The sequence below is a fragment of the Chinchilla lanigera genome, unplaced genomic scaffold (assembly GCF_000276665.1).
Source record: "Chinchilla lanigera isolate Chin_1 unplaced genomic scaffold, ChiLan1.0 scaffold00037, whole genome shotgun sequence".
Lineage (NCBI taxonomy): Eukaryota > Metazoa > Chordata > Mammalia > Rodentia > Chinchillidae > Chinchilla > Chinchilla lanigera.
The window spans coordinates 15,623,171-15,639,400 of record NW_004955438.1 but is presented as its reverse complement, the minus strand read 5'-3'; the positions used below and the strand labels follow the sequence as shown (position 1 = coordinate 15,639,400).

Below are 16,230 nucleotides of genomic sequence, written 5' to 3'. Positions count from 1 at the left end.
CCCATCTGTTTAAACTGCTTCCCTCCCAGAATGCCACACTTACCCTTTCAATCAAAACTCTGTTTGTATTTTCTTTGCTCAAGCAGCATGATGCCTTTCCTGATCAGTTTGTTCTATGGAATTCTTGCTTTCTAATGAATTAACACCATTCACAGGACTTTTTGGTACTTTCCACATACTACTGTTATTTTTAATTCTGATTTATATGAATATGCCTACTATTCCCAGTTAAACATATGTTCTGTAGCAAGCAAAATTTTGACACTCTGGTGTGACCTTCACAAAGGCACAAACACAGAAGTTACCTGAGCAAGTACTGTGCTCTGCCTTTAATACACAATAAGCTGCAAGAACCAAGCTACCACTTCTTGCTTCTCCCAACAAAAATTTAAACAAAAGAATGGTGCCCAAGTACTTGACCCCAGAGTGTCCCTGGTGGATATTGCCTCATTTCTTAACTGTTTCCTACATTTCAAGACTAGTTTTGGGTCAGAAATATGATTCCCAGTATGGAACTGCTGACTATAAATATTCCCCTACAGACACATGAAGATAAAGAAAGATAAACTGAAGCATTTGTAGATAAATGGATGCATCTTGAGACTACAACATTAAGTGAAATAAGTAAGACACACAAGCTTAAATACTGCATGATTTCTCTAATATGAGAAAAAAATTACACATATATAGATATATATGCATAAGAGCAAAATAGAAGATAAATAGGAAGAAAGGAGATCTGTTTCAAATGAATGGGGAAACAGAGAAGAGAGGGAAAGGAAATGAGAAAAAAATTGAAGAAAAAAATGAAAATAGAGCTTTTGCAAGTAGGAAAGGACCAAGAGTTGGAAGGAACAGAGAGAGAGAGGAGAGGTAGGGGACAAAAAAATGAATTAGGATGTATTATGCACATATAACAACTCCATAAGATAAATGTAATCATTATGTACTTCAAATATGTACTAATACAAAATATTTTAAAGACATATGACATTAAAATACTCAATATTTAAAACTGTCAGTTTTACCAAATAGAATGCCTACAGAGAACTACAATTAATGTAAATTGAAGATGACATGACTGTTTAGATTGAAAATGCTAATACATATAACAATTACCTGAACTAACAAGAGAATTTACCAAAAAAATCAACTATATTTTTATATACTAGCAGCAAGAAATTAGAAAAAGGACATAAACTCCATTTAAATAGGATCATCAAAATGAAATATTTCAGGATAAAAATATGGAAGATCTGTACACTAAAAGCTATAAACTGTGACCAAAAGTAACAAAATACACAAATAAATGGAGAGACTGATCACAAAACAAAAAAGATAAAGACTTGGCAATAACATAACTATCTGATCACAGCAATTTTCCAGTGAAATATACAACGTGAAGAAGAAAATGCCAAATTATAGGGATTTACATTACTATTTATTGAACACTTACAATATGCCAGTCACTATGCCAGGTGAGTAATTCACATATATTTAACTCATTATATTCTTCAAAACATTTTAAGAATTATTTCCATTTTATAGACGGGGAAACTTGGTCTTAAAGAGGTTGCCCAAGGTTACACTAACAGGCAATTTTCAGGTAAGCTCAGATTTGAATCAATACACAACTAACCTCAAAATACATGATTTTATCCACCCTGCTTTACTGTCTTCCAACATTAGGAGATGAGCTTCAGAAGATGTAATTAACTAGATTCCAAATTAAGGGTGTTTTGTTTCTATTTTTTATTTTTTTATTTTTTCAGAAAACAATATATAGTAAGTATAATTATATTTTGATGGTCCTTCAAGCTAAACAGAATGAGCATGAGATATAACTTCCCCAAAGTACAAATTTTAATTAAATTTATATAGTAATCATAAGGGATTTCATACTTAAAGGATGCTATGGACTAAATGTATCACCTCAAAATTCATATGTTAAATCCTAAATCCCAAGGTAACAGCATTAGAAGGTAGTGTTATTGGGGAATGATTAGCTCATGAAGGCAGAACCACTATGAATGGGGTTAGTACCCTTATAAATTAAATTACAAAAAATTCCTTTGCCTTTTCTGTCATTTGAAGACACACCCAAAGATGGTATCTGTGAACCAGGAAGTGGGCCCTCACCAGATGTTTGTGGGTAACTTTTGTTACAGCATTCCAAACAGGATAAAGCAAAAAATTGGCACTAAGTAGTAAGGCATTGCTGTAACAAATACCCAAAAATGCTGAAGCAGCTTTGGAACTGAGTAATGAATAGGAGTTATAAGAAATTTGGAGTGCATTCTAGAAAAGCCTACATTAGTATAAGTGGATTTTTAAAGAAAGTTCTAGTGAGGGCTCAGAAAGAAAAGACAAGACCTGTAGAGAAAGCCTTAATCTTCCTAAAGAGTGTTTAAGAGACCCAGAGAAGAATACTGGCAGAAATATGAACAGTATAGGCAATTCTGAAGAGATGGACAAAAATGAGGAATGTGTTATTGGAAACTGGAGTAAAGGCCATCATTCTTATAAAGTGGCAAAGAAGTTGGCTGCATTATGCTCATGTCCCAGTGTTTTGTGGAGGGTAGAACTTGTGAGTGACAAAATTGTATATTTGGCTGAAGAAATTTCTTAGAGAAGTGTTGAAAGAGTGACCTAACTTCTTCTGACTCCTTATAGCAAAATTCCAAAAGAGGGATATTATTTAAAGACAGAATTGTTAATCAAATAAGTAGCAGAGACCATTAAGGTCACAGTCAAGCAACTAATAAAGTGGTTAGGCAGTCCTCTCAGTAGAGGCCCACACCTTGATCTTGACTGCCCAGCCTCTACAACTGTGAGAAATTAATGTGGTCTGCAAGCCACCCAGTTGACAGTGTTTTGTTATAACAGCCCAGACTAAGACAAAACCTTGATCCCAACTACACAGGAAGCAGAGGCACAAAACTGATCCCAGGAGTTGGAAGCCAACCTAACCAACATAGGGAGACCCTATCTCAAGGGGGGAAAAAAGACAAGGGTGGTGACACTGCAGACCAAGAAGCATTAAGATTTTGAAATGAAAACATATACATATTTTTTCATTCTCTGTCAAAAGCTCAATAATTAGTCAACTTAATTAAACAGAAGGTTAAAAAAGAATGCCATGAATTTTGATCACTTTCCAAATAAATATTAAATGAAAAGAAAAAGTGAGTTCAGATCTTAGCATGACTCCAACAGTCAGCTCTCTTTTAGGTCAGATTCCCAAATTCATCTGTGACTATGCCGACAAAAGGAAAGCAAGCAGAGTTATGTCATATGCAAACCTGTCTGACATCACTAATAATTTAAGACATAAAAATAAGATAAGGTATTATTACTATTATTTTTCATCATAATGTGCAATGACAGGTCATAATGAGACAAATATTTTCATACACAAGTACTGGGAATATTGAAATTTTTTCAAGAGGTTTACCTCATGAATCCCTCCTTTGTAATTTCTTCTAAGGTAAAAGGACATTCATGTGACAAATTTACCAAATTAGAGGAGCAAATTTACCAAATTATTAAGAGTAGTTATCTTTACATGTCAACACTGCAGACAGCTTTTATATTTCTCTTGTTTAACTATTTCTACATACTTATATTCAATCAATTTCCAACAAATGTCCTAAAATTTCACCCTCATAAATTCTAAAAATATCACTGGCCAGCAAGATCTCTACTACTAGTAATAGCCAAGAGAAATTTATTTTAATTCAAAAGTCTGATTTCTAACATATCTTCAACTGCCTATTCCACCAAGAGAAGTTTTTACATGAAACCTTCCAGCTTTCTTTGTTTGATATCTTACTTAGTGATTGGTATTGGAATTAGTCAAGCTGTTCAGATTTCTACTTACCTGGATTAGATGTGTACTGCATTGCAATCATTAACATGGAGGATGCAGAGAGATTCACATGGGCAGGAACGCTTTCTCTCCTGGAAGAGCCCACTGAAACCAAAATTTTTTTGTGTTAGACAGTTTAATCCATATACATGAGCATATACACTTGTTACTTTGCAGAGAGCATGAGAACTAAGAAGGAGTTTGAAACAAAGTCCCAATCAAACCAGTGGATGTTTTGCACAAATAAAACTACAAAAATGTTCTTGCGTACAATGCTAAAGTTGTCATCATCCACGGCAAACACCTAGAGATAATCTACAAGGAGAAGGAACAATACCAGAATGTGATGTAATGACTATCAGAGTTAAATTTCAGTGTGATCTCTACTCCCAAGATGTTTATATCTAGATGGAAAAGAAAGAAAAAATTGGACTTCTACTTCCCAATAATAAAGTAAAAGATTTATATATAAGCCCAACTTTAATGTATTGGCTTGTAGAGATACACATGAAATAAGCTGTGTAATATGTAAGTTCTTACTTAATTACACATACTACAAAAACACATCTTTTTTATCCATTCACCTGTTGATGGGCATTTGGATTGTTTCCAGGATTTAGTTATTAAAAACTGTGATCATCATGTATATCTACATTGTACAAATAAACTTAATAATAAAAAACTCAAATAATAAAATATTAAACAACTAAAAAAGTAATTACACATACAAATTTAAAATCATGTATGATAAAAATATACTAGTTTAAATTTTATTTCCAGTGCTCACACCTCACTAAACAATCTTTTTTAAACCTTCACATGTAATTTCATCAATATTTTCATTACCATGAAAACCAATTTTTTTAGTTTTCCAAAGCTTACCATTTTCATATCCATCTGAACTGTTTGATATAAAGTAGTTTTTGAATGCAGTTGCTGTACATTATACCACAAGCCAATAAGTATTTCATCACAAAGCAAGTTTCTTTCTTCAAAATCCATCTTATAACTGTAGAATCATGATCTCTATTTAACATACTGCTTTTAAAACATCTTTAAGTGTCTTATTCATGGTGAAATCAAACAGTAGTACATCACTACGTCTTTTTTTAAAAAATAAGAACGTACCAAGTTAAGCATTCCAAACTACCATTGATGGAAGTCACTGACAGTGATGTTATTTCCAAGGATACTTTGTTTTCCCAAACACAGTAATTGAGAGAGAACTCACAATAGTAAGAATTTTAAGAGTCAAATACAATGGTTTCTCTTTGCTAGAGATAACTGCAGAAGTAGAAGAAATGTTTCCTTATACCCAAGCTTATGAACAAACATGAACAGAATAAGTACAAAGTATAGCCCCCTCAAAAAGTCAACTCTTAACTTCCTATACATAAAAGACCACTAACATAGGCAACAATTAAAAAACAAATAATCCCCAAACCTGATTTATTTTATTTTATATGAAGTTATACTACATGGGAAATGTGTCTCACCTTTTTCCAAAAAGAAAAAGGCAATTTATATAAAATACATGAATATAGATTCAACTAATGGACAATGGCCTTTACAACAGCTTTATAGAAACAAACAAAATAGATCCATAATTAGCTTCCATTAACGTGAGTTTGTTTTTATTAATCCCTTGCAGTGATAAGGACTGATTGAAACACAGTGAAGGTAAAACTTTTTAAAATTTATTACTGTAAAAGATGCACTACCATTAATCTCTTTCAAATTCCTCCCCCTCAGTTTGAACATACTTATTTATCATTCTCGCCACTTCCTGAAGGAATTCTGGAAGTCCTATTTTGTAAGTATTTTTACAAGGTATAATAAAAAATGTAGCAACCACTACTGCTGAGTGCCATTCAACAGAAAAAGGGCTTCTAAAAACATTATGGTGTGTTCTGAACTACTTTATTCACCAGATCTGGCACCGTGCTACTTCTGGATCTTCCCCAGAGTGAAAATGATCACAAAAGGTATGAACATTTCAGTTGATTCAGGACATCAAGGCAGCCATGACAGTGCAAACCTTAGCCACTTACAAAACAGGACTTCCAGAACTGCTTCAGAAAGTGGCAAGAATGATGGGGTAGATGTGTTTGAAGTAAGACGGAGTATTGTGAGTGGCATTAAAAGCAATGTATTTTACACTGTAATAAACTTTCAAACTTTAAACATACATCATATTTTTCAGTCATGCCTCATAAGTGCTCCTAAAGTAAATTAGTTTGGCTATATGATACATGTAAGTACTAATAATTAGACAAAGATATAGAGATTAGAACACTGCTCTTACATGGTAAACTTGATTAAATCAAATGCAGTTAAGGCAAAAGAACTCTGAGTCAAATGCTGAAGAATAAGATGCAACTGCTCTCAAATTTTTAGCCAGGGATCTCTTTCAAATTCAGTTTCTTGGGAGCCCGTATCTAGAGATTCTACTCCACCAGTTTGGAAAGAAGGAAATTCCATGTTAAATTAATAAGTATATGAGATTCTGATGCAAGCTGGCTTTGAGCCTCCCTTTGAGAAATACTGCTAGAAGGATAGAAATAAGAAAGGAAACTCCCATTAAGGTGTCCAAGTATGGGGAAAAATCACTGTATACAGACAGACAGACAGACAGATTGAGCTTTGGGGACACATGTTTTTGTCTTTGTTTCAATTCATTTCAAACTTTTAATAAGAATTTCACAACAATAAAAATTACTGTTAGGAAAGGCTGAGAATCATTGTGCCTAGAGGTCTTTAAACACAGGAGAGATGCCCAACTGTCTTGAATGATTTAGGCAAAGTCTATTTGGGGAACTGCCCAAATGGCTCAGCAATCTTTGGATGTGCCTGTTACCCTATGAATCTGTGCTCTTCCTCAAGTATAGCTAACCATAAAGCCAAAGTATTCACCTGGTTAAAACCATATGAAATTAACTCTAATATTTACATAAGCAGACAGTACCTTGTAATTTCATAGCCTTCTACTAGAATGAATAAATCACTGCAACTCTAGTTTAATAAACAGGCACAAGCACCCATTACTTATTGAATCTTGTTTAAAAGGCATAATGTAAACATATGTACAGCTTGTCCCTGTTAGAGTATAAAAAAAAAAAACTACAACAGAAGGGAGAAGATAGCTAAAATAAGAAAAAATTTTATACCTAATATTTTTCTCAAGAAATACAGTTAAATGTTTTCAGTCCTATTCCCTATACTCCCAGCACCATCAGAACAATCATTCCCATCATTCCTCTTTCCATGGGTATTATTAATCCCTTAACATGTTCCTCCATTTTATAGTTCCAATGTATTATAATGCACAGCTCTTATCTGATTCCCACTCAAAAAAGTATATAGAAAAAGTCATTTTATAAAAAAGACAGGCCAAGTTATTTTCATGAGAATACTAACATAATTATTAGGACTAGAGTCCAAGTCACTAGAATTTATAGCCAAAAGCTCTACACATTCATTTATTCAACAGTATTTTTTTCCTTACCTCCTATGTACTGCTTGAGGGGGAAGGGCAAACATATAACAGTGAATAAACACGAAGCAAGGTAAGGGAACAGCAAGAAGGCAATGGAAGGTTCTGTGTTAACTAGAAGATAAGAAAAAGCATCTTGGAAGATGTAGCATTTGAGATGATACTTAAAGAAAGTAAGGACGCAAATCATGTGACTATTTGGGAGAAAGATTTTGAGACAGGAAAAAGCACAGAGCAAACACAAAGCTCAGTACCTTTGTAAAACTACAGAAAGGCCAATACGCACAATGCAAAGTGAACAAATGAAGAAACAGAAAAAAAAAGAAGAGACCAAAGTAGCAAGGTTGGCAGTGGCCAGATTACAGAAGGCCTTATGGGTCAAGTAAGGACGCTGAATATGGTTTGCAAAAGTGATGGGAAACTAGACAGTTTGGATGGGAGAAGTGACATAATCTGGTTTAGATGTCTGAAGGACAACTGTGGCTTTTTTGTGGAGAATAGGAGTACGATGGGAAGCAACAAGACCAGTTAGGGGGACAAATTAGTCCTTCGAAAGACTAAGAAAGGAAGCAGAAGACCAATTTATTGGATCGGTTCTAATGAAAGATAGTGGTAGGAAGTAGTCTGAGAATATTTTAAAATAAATGACCCTGACTTTATATTTTTCTGATGACTCAACAAAGGGAGTTGTATGGGAAGAAGGAACACCTTCTGGTGCAAATGATAGAGCCACTTCCTACACTTTGCCAGACTGCATTATCTGGAGGGACATATAGCTGCTCCTCTGCTTAAGCCTTGAGAACAGAGGTAATTTGTTCCATTACAGAAGGTCTGAGTATATGATAACCACGTCTTCAGAAAGGAATAGCAGTTTAGTATAAAGGAAAGACTAATACATTATGGCCCCAAAGTCTATGCAGCATTGAAATATTTGCAGATTGGGAGGTTGATGAAAACCCCTAAAGACAGAATGCCAACCAACACTGCAAAAGTACTACCATGTTCTAGGAAATGCTATAAGAAACTTGCTATAAGAATTGCTGTTATTATACAACAAACCAAGGACAGAAAATTCTAAGATTTAAAGGATTACAACTTATAACAAGTAGTATTTAAAATAATAAAATCTCAGAACAACATGGAAATTTCAGAATATTAGAATTATTTACAACAGGATTTAATGTGTTTACAATTTGACTATCATTTAGCCCATGATACACTTGGTACAATGTCAGACTATTCAAAAGTCATTCCCACATATTCTCATGGTCTTCACAACAAACATGGGATATAACAGGGGAAGTCATAATTACTGACACTTTTACAGCTAAAGAAAGTAAAGTTTGATGAGGTTATGAGATTTGCCAACAGCTGAAGGGCCACAAAGCAGCTCTTCTGAATTCCAGTACCAAAACATCTTTTCACAATTCAATAACAAAGCTCATAGAGAATAATAAGACCTACCTTATAAAAACAATCCTTACCTAATAAAAGAGTGCATATATTATAGAATTATTTAAATGTCAAAATATTTTACATTTATTGGTCACCATCTTTTTTCTATATAATATTAGTTTTTGGAAGATCATAGATATATATCATATCAAATATCATAGTAGTAATAGAACAAAAAATGATTCAGTTAAGTACACTATTACTTTTAAGTCAAAGCAAACACTGAACAAACCTTTATTTTTCCAGAAGTAAATGCTTTTCTGAGAAAAATCTAAATTGGAAAAGAAATTGGATGAGACTGCATAATCCTGGTTACTACGATACACTAGAAGTATCTTGAACTGACGTAATTCCTTATCATTATTACTATCTGTTAAATAAAGTAGCTCACATCAATTAATGTTCACTTGGAATCAGCCTTTTCTCTTTTCTGCCAAAGCATTATCTTCCAAACATCCATATTTCAATTCAGTCCGAAAATAACAGATCCTTTATTGGAAGAAGTTACCATGGTGACATGCAAATGACTTTTTCAATTCTTAGTAACTCCTTTAATATATTTTCTATAAACAAAGCATATTGCACATATATGGAAAAAATAAAACGTTTTTTATGAAAGGAGTTAAAAAGAAAACATATGTCAAAGGAAAGTTTTACAATAAATAAAATTTATCTTTTCTCTACAAGACCTCAGGAGGAGTTATTTAAAAATAAAGGTACAGTATTTGATTTTTTGACAAAGATGGCATGAAGGATATATATGTTATACAGGTACTTAATCTAAAGGAGCTGTGATATCTCATTAGGATGATATAGACAATGATACAATCATTAATCATATAAGCACTTAACATTTGAAAATATTGTCCATATTTTATATTTGATTTTAGGAACACCACACCAAAGAAAATTTTTAAAAAACCTTTCTGTCTTAAAGACTATTAAACATTCAGAAAATGTAACGTTCTTTATCCTAACATCTCATTCCTAAAATAAAAATATTCGGTAATATTAAGTGCTCCAGTCTCATTTTGGTCAAAATTTCTAGATACTGGAATAACTATCAAAAATAGAAGGCCGGGTGTGATGGTGCACGCCTGTAATCCCATCACTTGGGAGGCTGAGGCAGGAGGATCATTGTGAGTTTGAGACCAGCCTGTGCTACAAAGTGAGCCCAAGGTCAGCCTGAACTGCACAGTGAAACCCTGTTTCAAAAAGACAAAAAAAATAAATAAATAAAAATGGATACAATAAACAGACCCACATCCTCACATCAATCCACTTTAACATGAGTAATCTGGAACTAGATCTCTTCTATCTGTATCTGTGTCTTCATAACTACTTTGTTAAGTAACAAACACCAAAGAAGCACCTGAATTGTGTAAAAGAATGTCCCTGACTTAATATTTTTCTGAATACTTTTCTGAAGGGATTCATATGGGAAGAAAGGCCACATTTTGAAGCACATGATAGAGCCATTTCCTGCACTTTGCCAGAATGCATTTCCTGTAGGGACATATATTTTCTCCTCTGCTCAAACCTTAAGCGCAGAGGTAAATCTGGTGCTATGATTTATTTTCAAAGATTTAAAGATTGGCTACTACTACTGACCTACCAGAAAAATGATTAAGAAATGAGGTCAAAACTAAGAGACTAAAACTAGAGCAACAAAATAAGCACATGAATCAGATCAATGACTAGATTAGTGGAAGACACATGCCATTTACATAAAATATAATTGATAACATAAAATAAGATTTAGCCTACGATTATTAAACCAGAAATAACTTTAGAGGCCAAACATTTTTCCCAAATCCCTTTTTTACACATGAAAAAAAGTTAAGTCCCAGAGACATGAAGCAATTTGTTTAAATCTTTGAACAAACATTGTTACTCCACTAATCACAAATTTTGTAAACTCAACTTACTAATTTGCTCTCTCAAAGATCTAAAGTTTGCATAAGGATTCTAACACAACTACAAGGTATGTTTGAGGTTCTGTATTTCTAAGTAGAAATTAATAATCCAGTATGAATAAATGAATTGCCAGCTGTCAAAATACCTAAAATGTCATAAGTATAATTTCAGAAGTCTGCTATATTCAATGCCTCTCCTCAAATTATTAACTTACTCCTAAAAAATGGGGATAGAGCAAATTAGTTATTAGAAAAATACAGCTTCATTGGTTATTCTTCAAAAAAGAAAAACATGAATTTTATGCCTACGTTTAACAGTTAACATTAGTCATTTTAAAATATGACTCTACAGTTGGAAAACAATGTCCATAAACAAGTATTTATCCATAAGGTTACACAGAACAAAAAAGAGAATGACCAAATATTCTATTAAATGAATGGTATGATCAACCTGCTAATAATATAATTTAGGCAGAAATCAGTCTTTGCTGAAAAGACATGAAAATTACAATTCTTTACCTGAAATAAAACTTGATTATAAAATAAGTAAATGTAGCTCAAAATGTATATATGTTGCCAGTTGTTGACACAGCAACATTTAATAAGGTCATAAATACATTAAAGTTAAAATTATGAGCAATGATCAGGAATTGAATTTGATCAATAAAAGAACTTTTATAGAACAAGATTTGAGGGAAGGACAGAAATAAACTAACATTACTGCTTGCCAGGCAATGTATTAGCACCGAGCTAATGTTCCAGGTTAATCACCCTAATCATCACAACAACCTCAAGAGACAGCTGTGCTTATTATTGTCATTGTACGGGTAAGAAACAAAGAGTAAGTAACTTTCCCAAAGTCACACAGCAAGCTGGCAGAAGTACTGTGATTTTAATCTAGATCTGCTTAATTCCTAAATCTACAATCATTTTAGATTATCCACTGAAACATAGATTAAGCCATAATCCGTTCCTTTAAACAATGCTTTAGAAGGATTTTGAGCTGCCCAATATCACACAGCAAATTAGGAAGAGCACTGGAACCAGAATCTACACATTCAACTCTATGATTCTTTGCACCACACCCTATGCTTTTTGATAAAAAAGATAAGAATTTCTACATCAGAGGCAACACTGTAACTTATAAGTAGGAAATGCAGACTGTGCTTTGACATGTTCTTTCTGTAACACCACACTAAATGAATAAAACAATTCTAAAGTATAATTAACTTTTATTTCTTTGATTTTTATAATAATATCAAAGCTGAAATGACTGAATTTAAACCACAGTATATGTATACAGCAAATGATTCCATTATAATTTTGAAAATCAAGAGCCTATAACAGCAAAAGCAATATCCATTTGTATAATACATAAAAATAATCTAGTATTAGGTAAGATTGAACTTACATATAGCCATTGGTAGGAAAGATGTGCTAAGATATTCAATAATATCCTTGTGCAGAAATGGAGGAAAGGTAGCTAACGTTGATATCATCGTGTAGGGCAAAGTACTCAGAATATCATCATTGAGAAAGGGTAGCAAACATGTAGTTGTATAAAATATTGACTGTCCAAGATCTACAAAAAAAATTGAGTAATCAGTCACTGTACATTGTGTCATTAACAAAATATACTAATTTTACATTTTAAGTTTAATGAGCTGGTTTAAATTTTAAGCAACCAATTTTCCCTTCCTACTGTGAATTGTGAAACACACTGCTTAGTATAGTGTACTATGTATACAGGACTTGGTCAATGGCCATGAGTGAATATATTAAGAAATATAGATATCTATTACATGAGCTTGCCTCAATATTTATGATGTATAAGTAGCAATATTTGGTATTCATATTGCACCTTGATTTCATAAATTCAAAGCCCTTTCTATGCAAAAATGAATCCTGAAATCCCTCCAGCATTCTTAACCTCCATTACATTTCATATAAGATAATTGAGGCACAAAGACGTTAGATTATTTACCTATGAGAAGTTTTAGCAAAGTCAAGGCCAAGAACTAGAAATAAAACTAAGCTATTTATGCTCCACTCCAAGTCACAATGGTCCTACATCTGGAGTCATGGGCAATGAGTAGCAGATTCAAGATACACCAAAAGAAGGAATCCAGTAAGATGGTACTGCATGACCTCATGCACTCAGTCAGCAGTCATCTTGGAAGTAAGAGCTTCCTAATAATAATCTATCAATATTTTTAAATGAGGATAGCAACAATACCTACCTCATGTCATTAGGAAGATTGTTGGAAGATTTAAGTAAGGTAAATGTAAAGGAGTTAGCATAGTACATTCTTTGTGTTCCACAAATATTAGTTGTTCCTATTATTAATACTATTATTTGTAGCTGTGCAAGAAGAACAGTAGGGAACACTAAAAAATAACTGTTTAGCTTTAGAATACACATAAATTCCATAACACTAAATGTACATTTTCATATTTCTGAACCTCCCAATACATAGACCAGTAGCCAAGGCTCAACACTGAAGAGAACTCATTTCTGTATTCACTATAAAAGTAAAGTATTATACTCTTGTCTATTTTACAGATTTACCTTTTTAATATCATTTTGATTCCTAATGTCACTTCTGATTATTATTAGAATTAATAAGCCATCTCAACAGACATAACAAGCACAGGAAGGAACCACATTGCTCACTAGAGACCCAAGGTCAGTCAACACCAGACTCAAATCAATAAAATGGAAAATTCACAGGTGTTTTACTAATTACCTGAAACTATGTGTCAAAGACACCTCAGCTGCTCTCACTGAGCCTTTTAGCCTAATTATAGAATGTTAATACTCTATGTGGAGTATTTCTCATATAAAGATACAAAGATCTGGAGAGGGAAAATGATTGCACAAGATCACCTGAGTATTCATTGCTGAATTGCAACAACAAGAAAATAAAACATAACAAAACAAAAAAACACTACCTAATACTCTTCAATGTGGCCTACAGGACCCAGAGTGAGGACACAGCCTCTAGCCATACTGCAGTGGTTCTTAATCTCAGTGTGCAAAAAAAGCATCCATAGGAAGCTGGCTTAAACTTCAGATCTCAGGTCCCACCCCTCAGTGTCTCTTATTCAAGAACCCCATGTTCTAAACTCTCTAGGTATTTCTGAAGTTCTTCAGACCATGCTTAGAGATGCAGTGCTGCCTTGTCTCTCTAAATCATTCACTGGATGAACTAGTGAGGTTTTTTTTCATATTATATAAGCACTATCATGAAGAACAAGAACACAATAGATAAATAAAAAGTGAAGTTACAAAACAGTGATAGGAAACTATGTGTCAAAGACACCTCAGCTACAAATCATCCCTGAGTTGTCACAATTTACACACAAATCACAATGACATGGGTTGTCATTAACTAAATTGAATATCTATCTTAATCAAGGGACTCTGAAGATAAAAGGCAGTCTGCCCTAACTCAGTGGACAGGAACAGGCAAGTCCAAGATGAGTTCAGCACCAGCACTGGGCTCCACAAAGAAGTGGTACTGACAAGCTCACCGCTATAGTAAGCTCTGACAGTTTCAGGGTCAGATTTATCTCACTTAGATTCTGAACTGGGAGAAGATCACAATAAAAGCAACCAAGCTTAGGATGATTACAAAGTACACAAAAAACAACTTCACAAATTTATACACTTTTATATTCACTATAATGCACAATTGTAAAGATAAGAAAAAAAACAAATTCAATAATCAGTATTGCATCATTTTTACAAAAGTAGATTTTTTAAAATGTATTAAGAACACACATACTAAATAAACTATTAAGCAAGGAGAGAAATCATATATTTAAAAGGCAAAATAAACGCCCCCCCCAAATACAGCCACCTGTTTCCAAAATTCTAGCTTTTCTGTACAGTGAAACTTTGGTTATCATACTTCCAGTAACCAAATTATTAGTGTTTTGAAGTTAAGAATATTAATGTCTTAAAGTTCATTTTATGCAACAAATCTCTTTTCTTACTGTATAGTTTTCCAATTGAATCTCCCATATTTATATTTGATAGTCCAAGCAATACTGGGTGTTACTATATTTTTTACAGGTTAGGAAATTTTAGTAAGCAATCAAGATAATGAAATTAGCTCAAGACACATAGTAGAAAGGGGAAGACATAAAAAAGGAAGCATGCTCTCTTCTATTCTAAACCACACTAACACTGTATACTATAATATCCTGATATAGTATTTTGTATTAATAATTTGTTCTTTAGCCTAATTATAGAATGTAAGTTAGGAAAAATTCTTAGGTAAGTTTGGAAGAATTCTTGGAGATTTCTTATCTAACCTTCTGACTTTAAAACAAGAAAAATGGGTTCCAGAGAGATTGTGTGATTTGCCCCCTAAACTCAGAATCCATCAGTGGATTAGAGTCTGTTTTTCAAGCTCCACCTTTTACATTTTCTGGGGGCAAGTTTTAAAATCCTAGCTCCCAATCACGATTTCAACGAGAGTCCCCACAACAAACCAATCAGGGAAGAAGAGAGAGCTTCTTGGCATATTCTTCCTCCAATTCCAGCCCATTCTCCCCCAACACAGGCCCACTAGCATACCACCCCTCAGTACTGCAACGATTTCAAATGATAGGGTGGGAAGCACCATAATGAAGTTTCAGTGTAAGAAAGGCTTTAGCCACACAAAGCGCTTTCAAGCAATTGGTGACAAATATCAACTGTCTCTAAGCCCCCTCCTCCATATTATATATACTCATAAGCACACATGTACATTTTCAAAGGTTTCAACTAAATGCTTACCATGTTGGCCATGCTGTAGTAAAGGAACTAGATCCAGGAGAGTCACCAAAGTCACGTAGAGGCCTTGGTAGTCCAAAGAAGGGTAGTCTGACAACTGAGCATCACGACTTTGCGGGCCGCGTTCTGAAGGAGCATCTCGCAGGACGCTGTAAAGGAGGGAGCGAGTAACAGTAGGGTTGATGGAACTGACCTGCGGTCTTAGAGATGGGGTGAGTGGGAATGGCACAGGAAAAAGACACATGGTCATGGGCACTGTCAAATTGGAGGCATCTTGATTTTCCTTCTTCCCTGTGCGGGACAAAATGCTGTTGGGGGGACAAAGAAAAAAAAGAGACAACAAAGACACAAAGAACAGCACATTACATTGAAATGACACTCTAAAACAAATAATAAAACACCAGATACAACCCACATAAGATGCAAATTGCCACACCAGTAAGATCTACAAATCCAGTATCAGTCACATAGCATTGTGCTTAGAGAAATCAATAACACAAGTTTACTTTGTGGAAGTTTCATTGCATCTCATGTGTTATCTGGTTAGTAAGGAGCAAAAATATAAAAATGCATGTTTCAGTGCCAAACCTATGTTTTACAGTATGTTAATTGGGTAAAGGAGTGGATTCCTGGAAGTAAAAACAATAGCTTTGCCTAATGAGGAGGGGCTTTTATTTCTAATTATAGGGAGCTTTCAAAGAAAAGAAGTTTTCAG

General features: G+C 33.8%; 1 protein-coding gene across 10 annotated transcripts in view; it reads right to left on the bottom strand.

Moving 5' to 3' along the window:
* Positions 1-16,230, bottom strand: part of Unc79 (unc-79 homolog (C. elegans)) — a 250,138-nt gene that overhangs the window by 186,175 nt on the left and 47,733 nt on the right. For 9 of the 10 annotated variants that reach the window (XM_013517287.1, XM_013517282.1, XM_013517285.1 and 6 more), the window contains exons 3-5: positions 15,519-15,823; positions 12,144-12,314; positions 3,881-3,973 (exon numbers count right to left, since the gene is read on the bottom strand). In XM_013517287.1, coding sequence (XP_013372741.1) covers positions 3,881-3,973; positions 12,144-12,314; positions 15,519-15,765 — 511 coding nt within the window. In that variant the 5' untranslated portion in view covers positions 15,766-15,823. The remainder of the gene's footprint in view (positions 1-3,880; positions 3,974-12,143; positions 12,315-15,518; positions 15,824-16,230) is intronic. The other variant, XM_005390346.2, reaches the window with a different exon arrangement.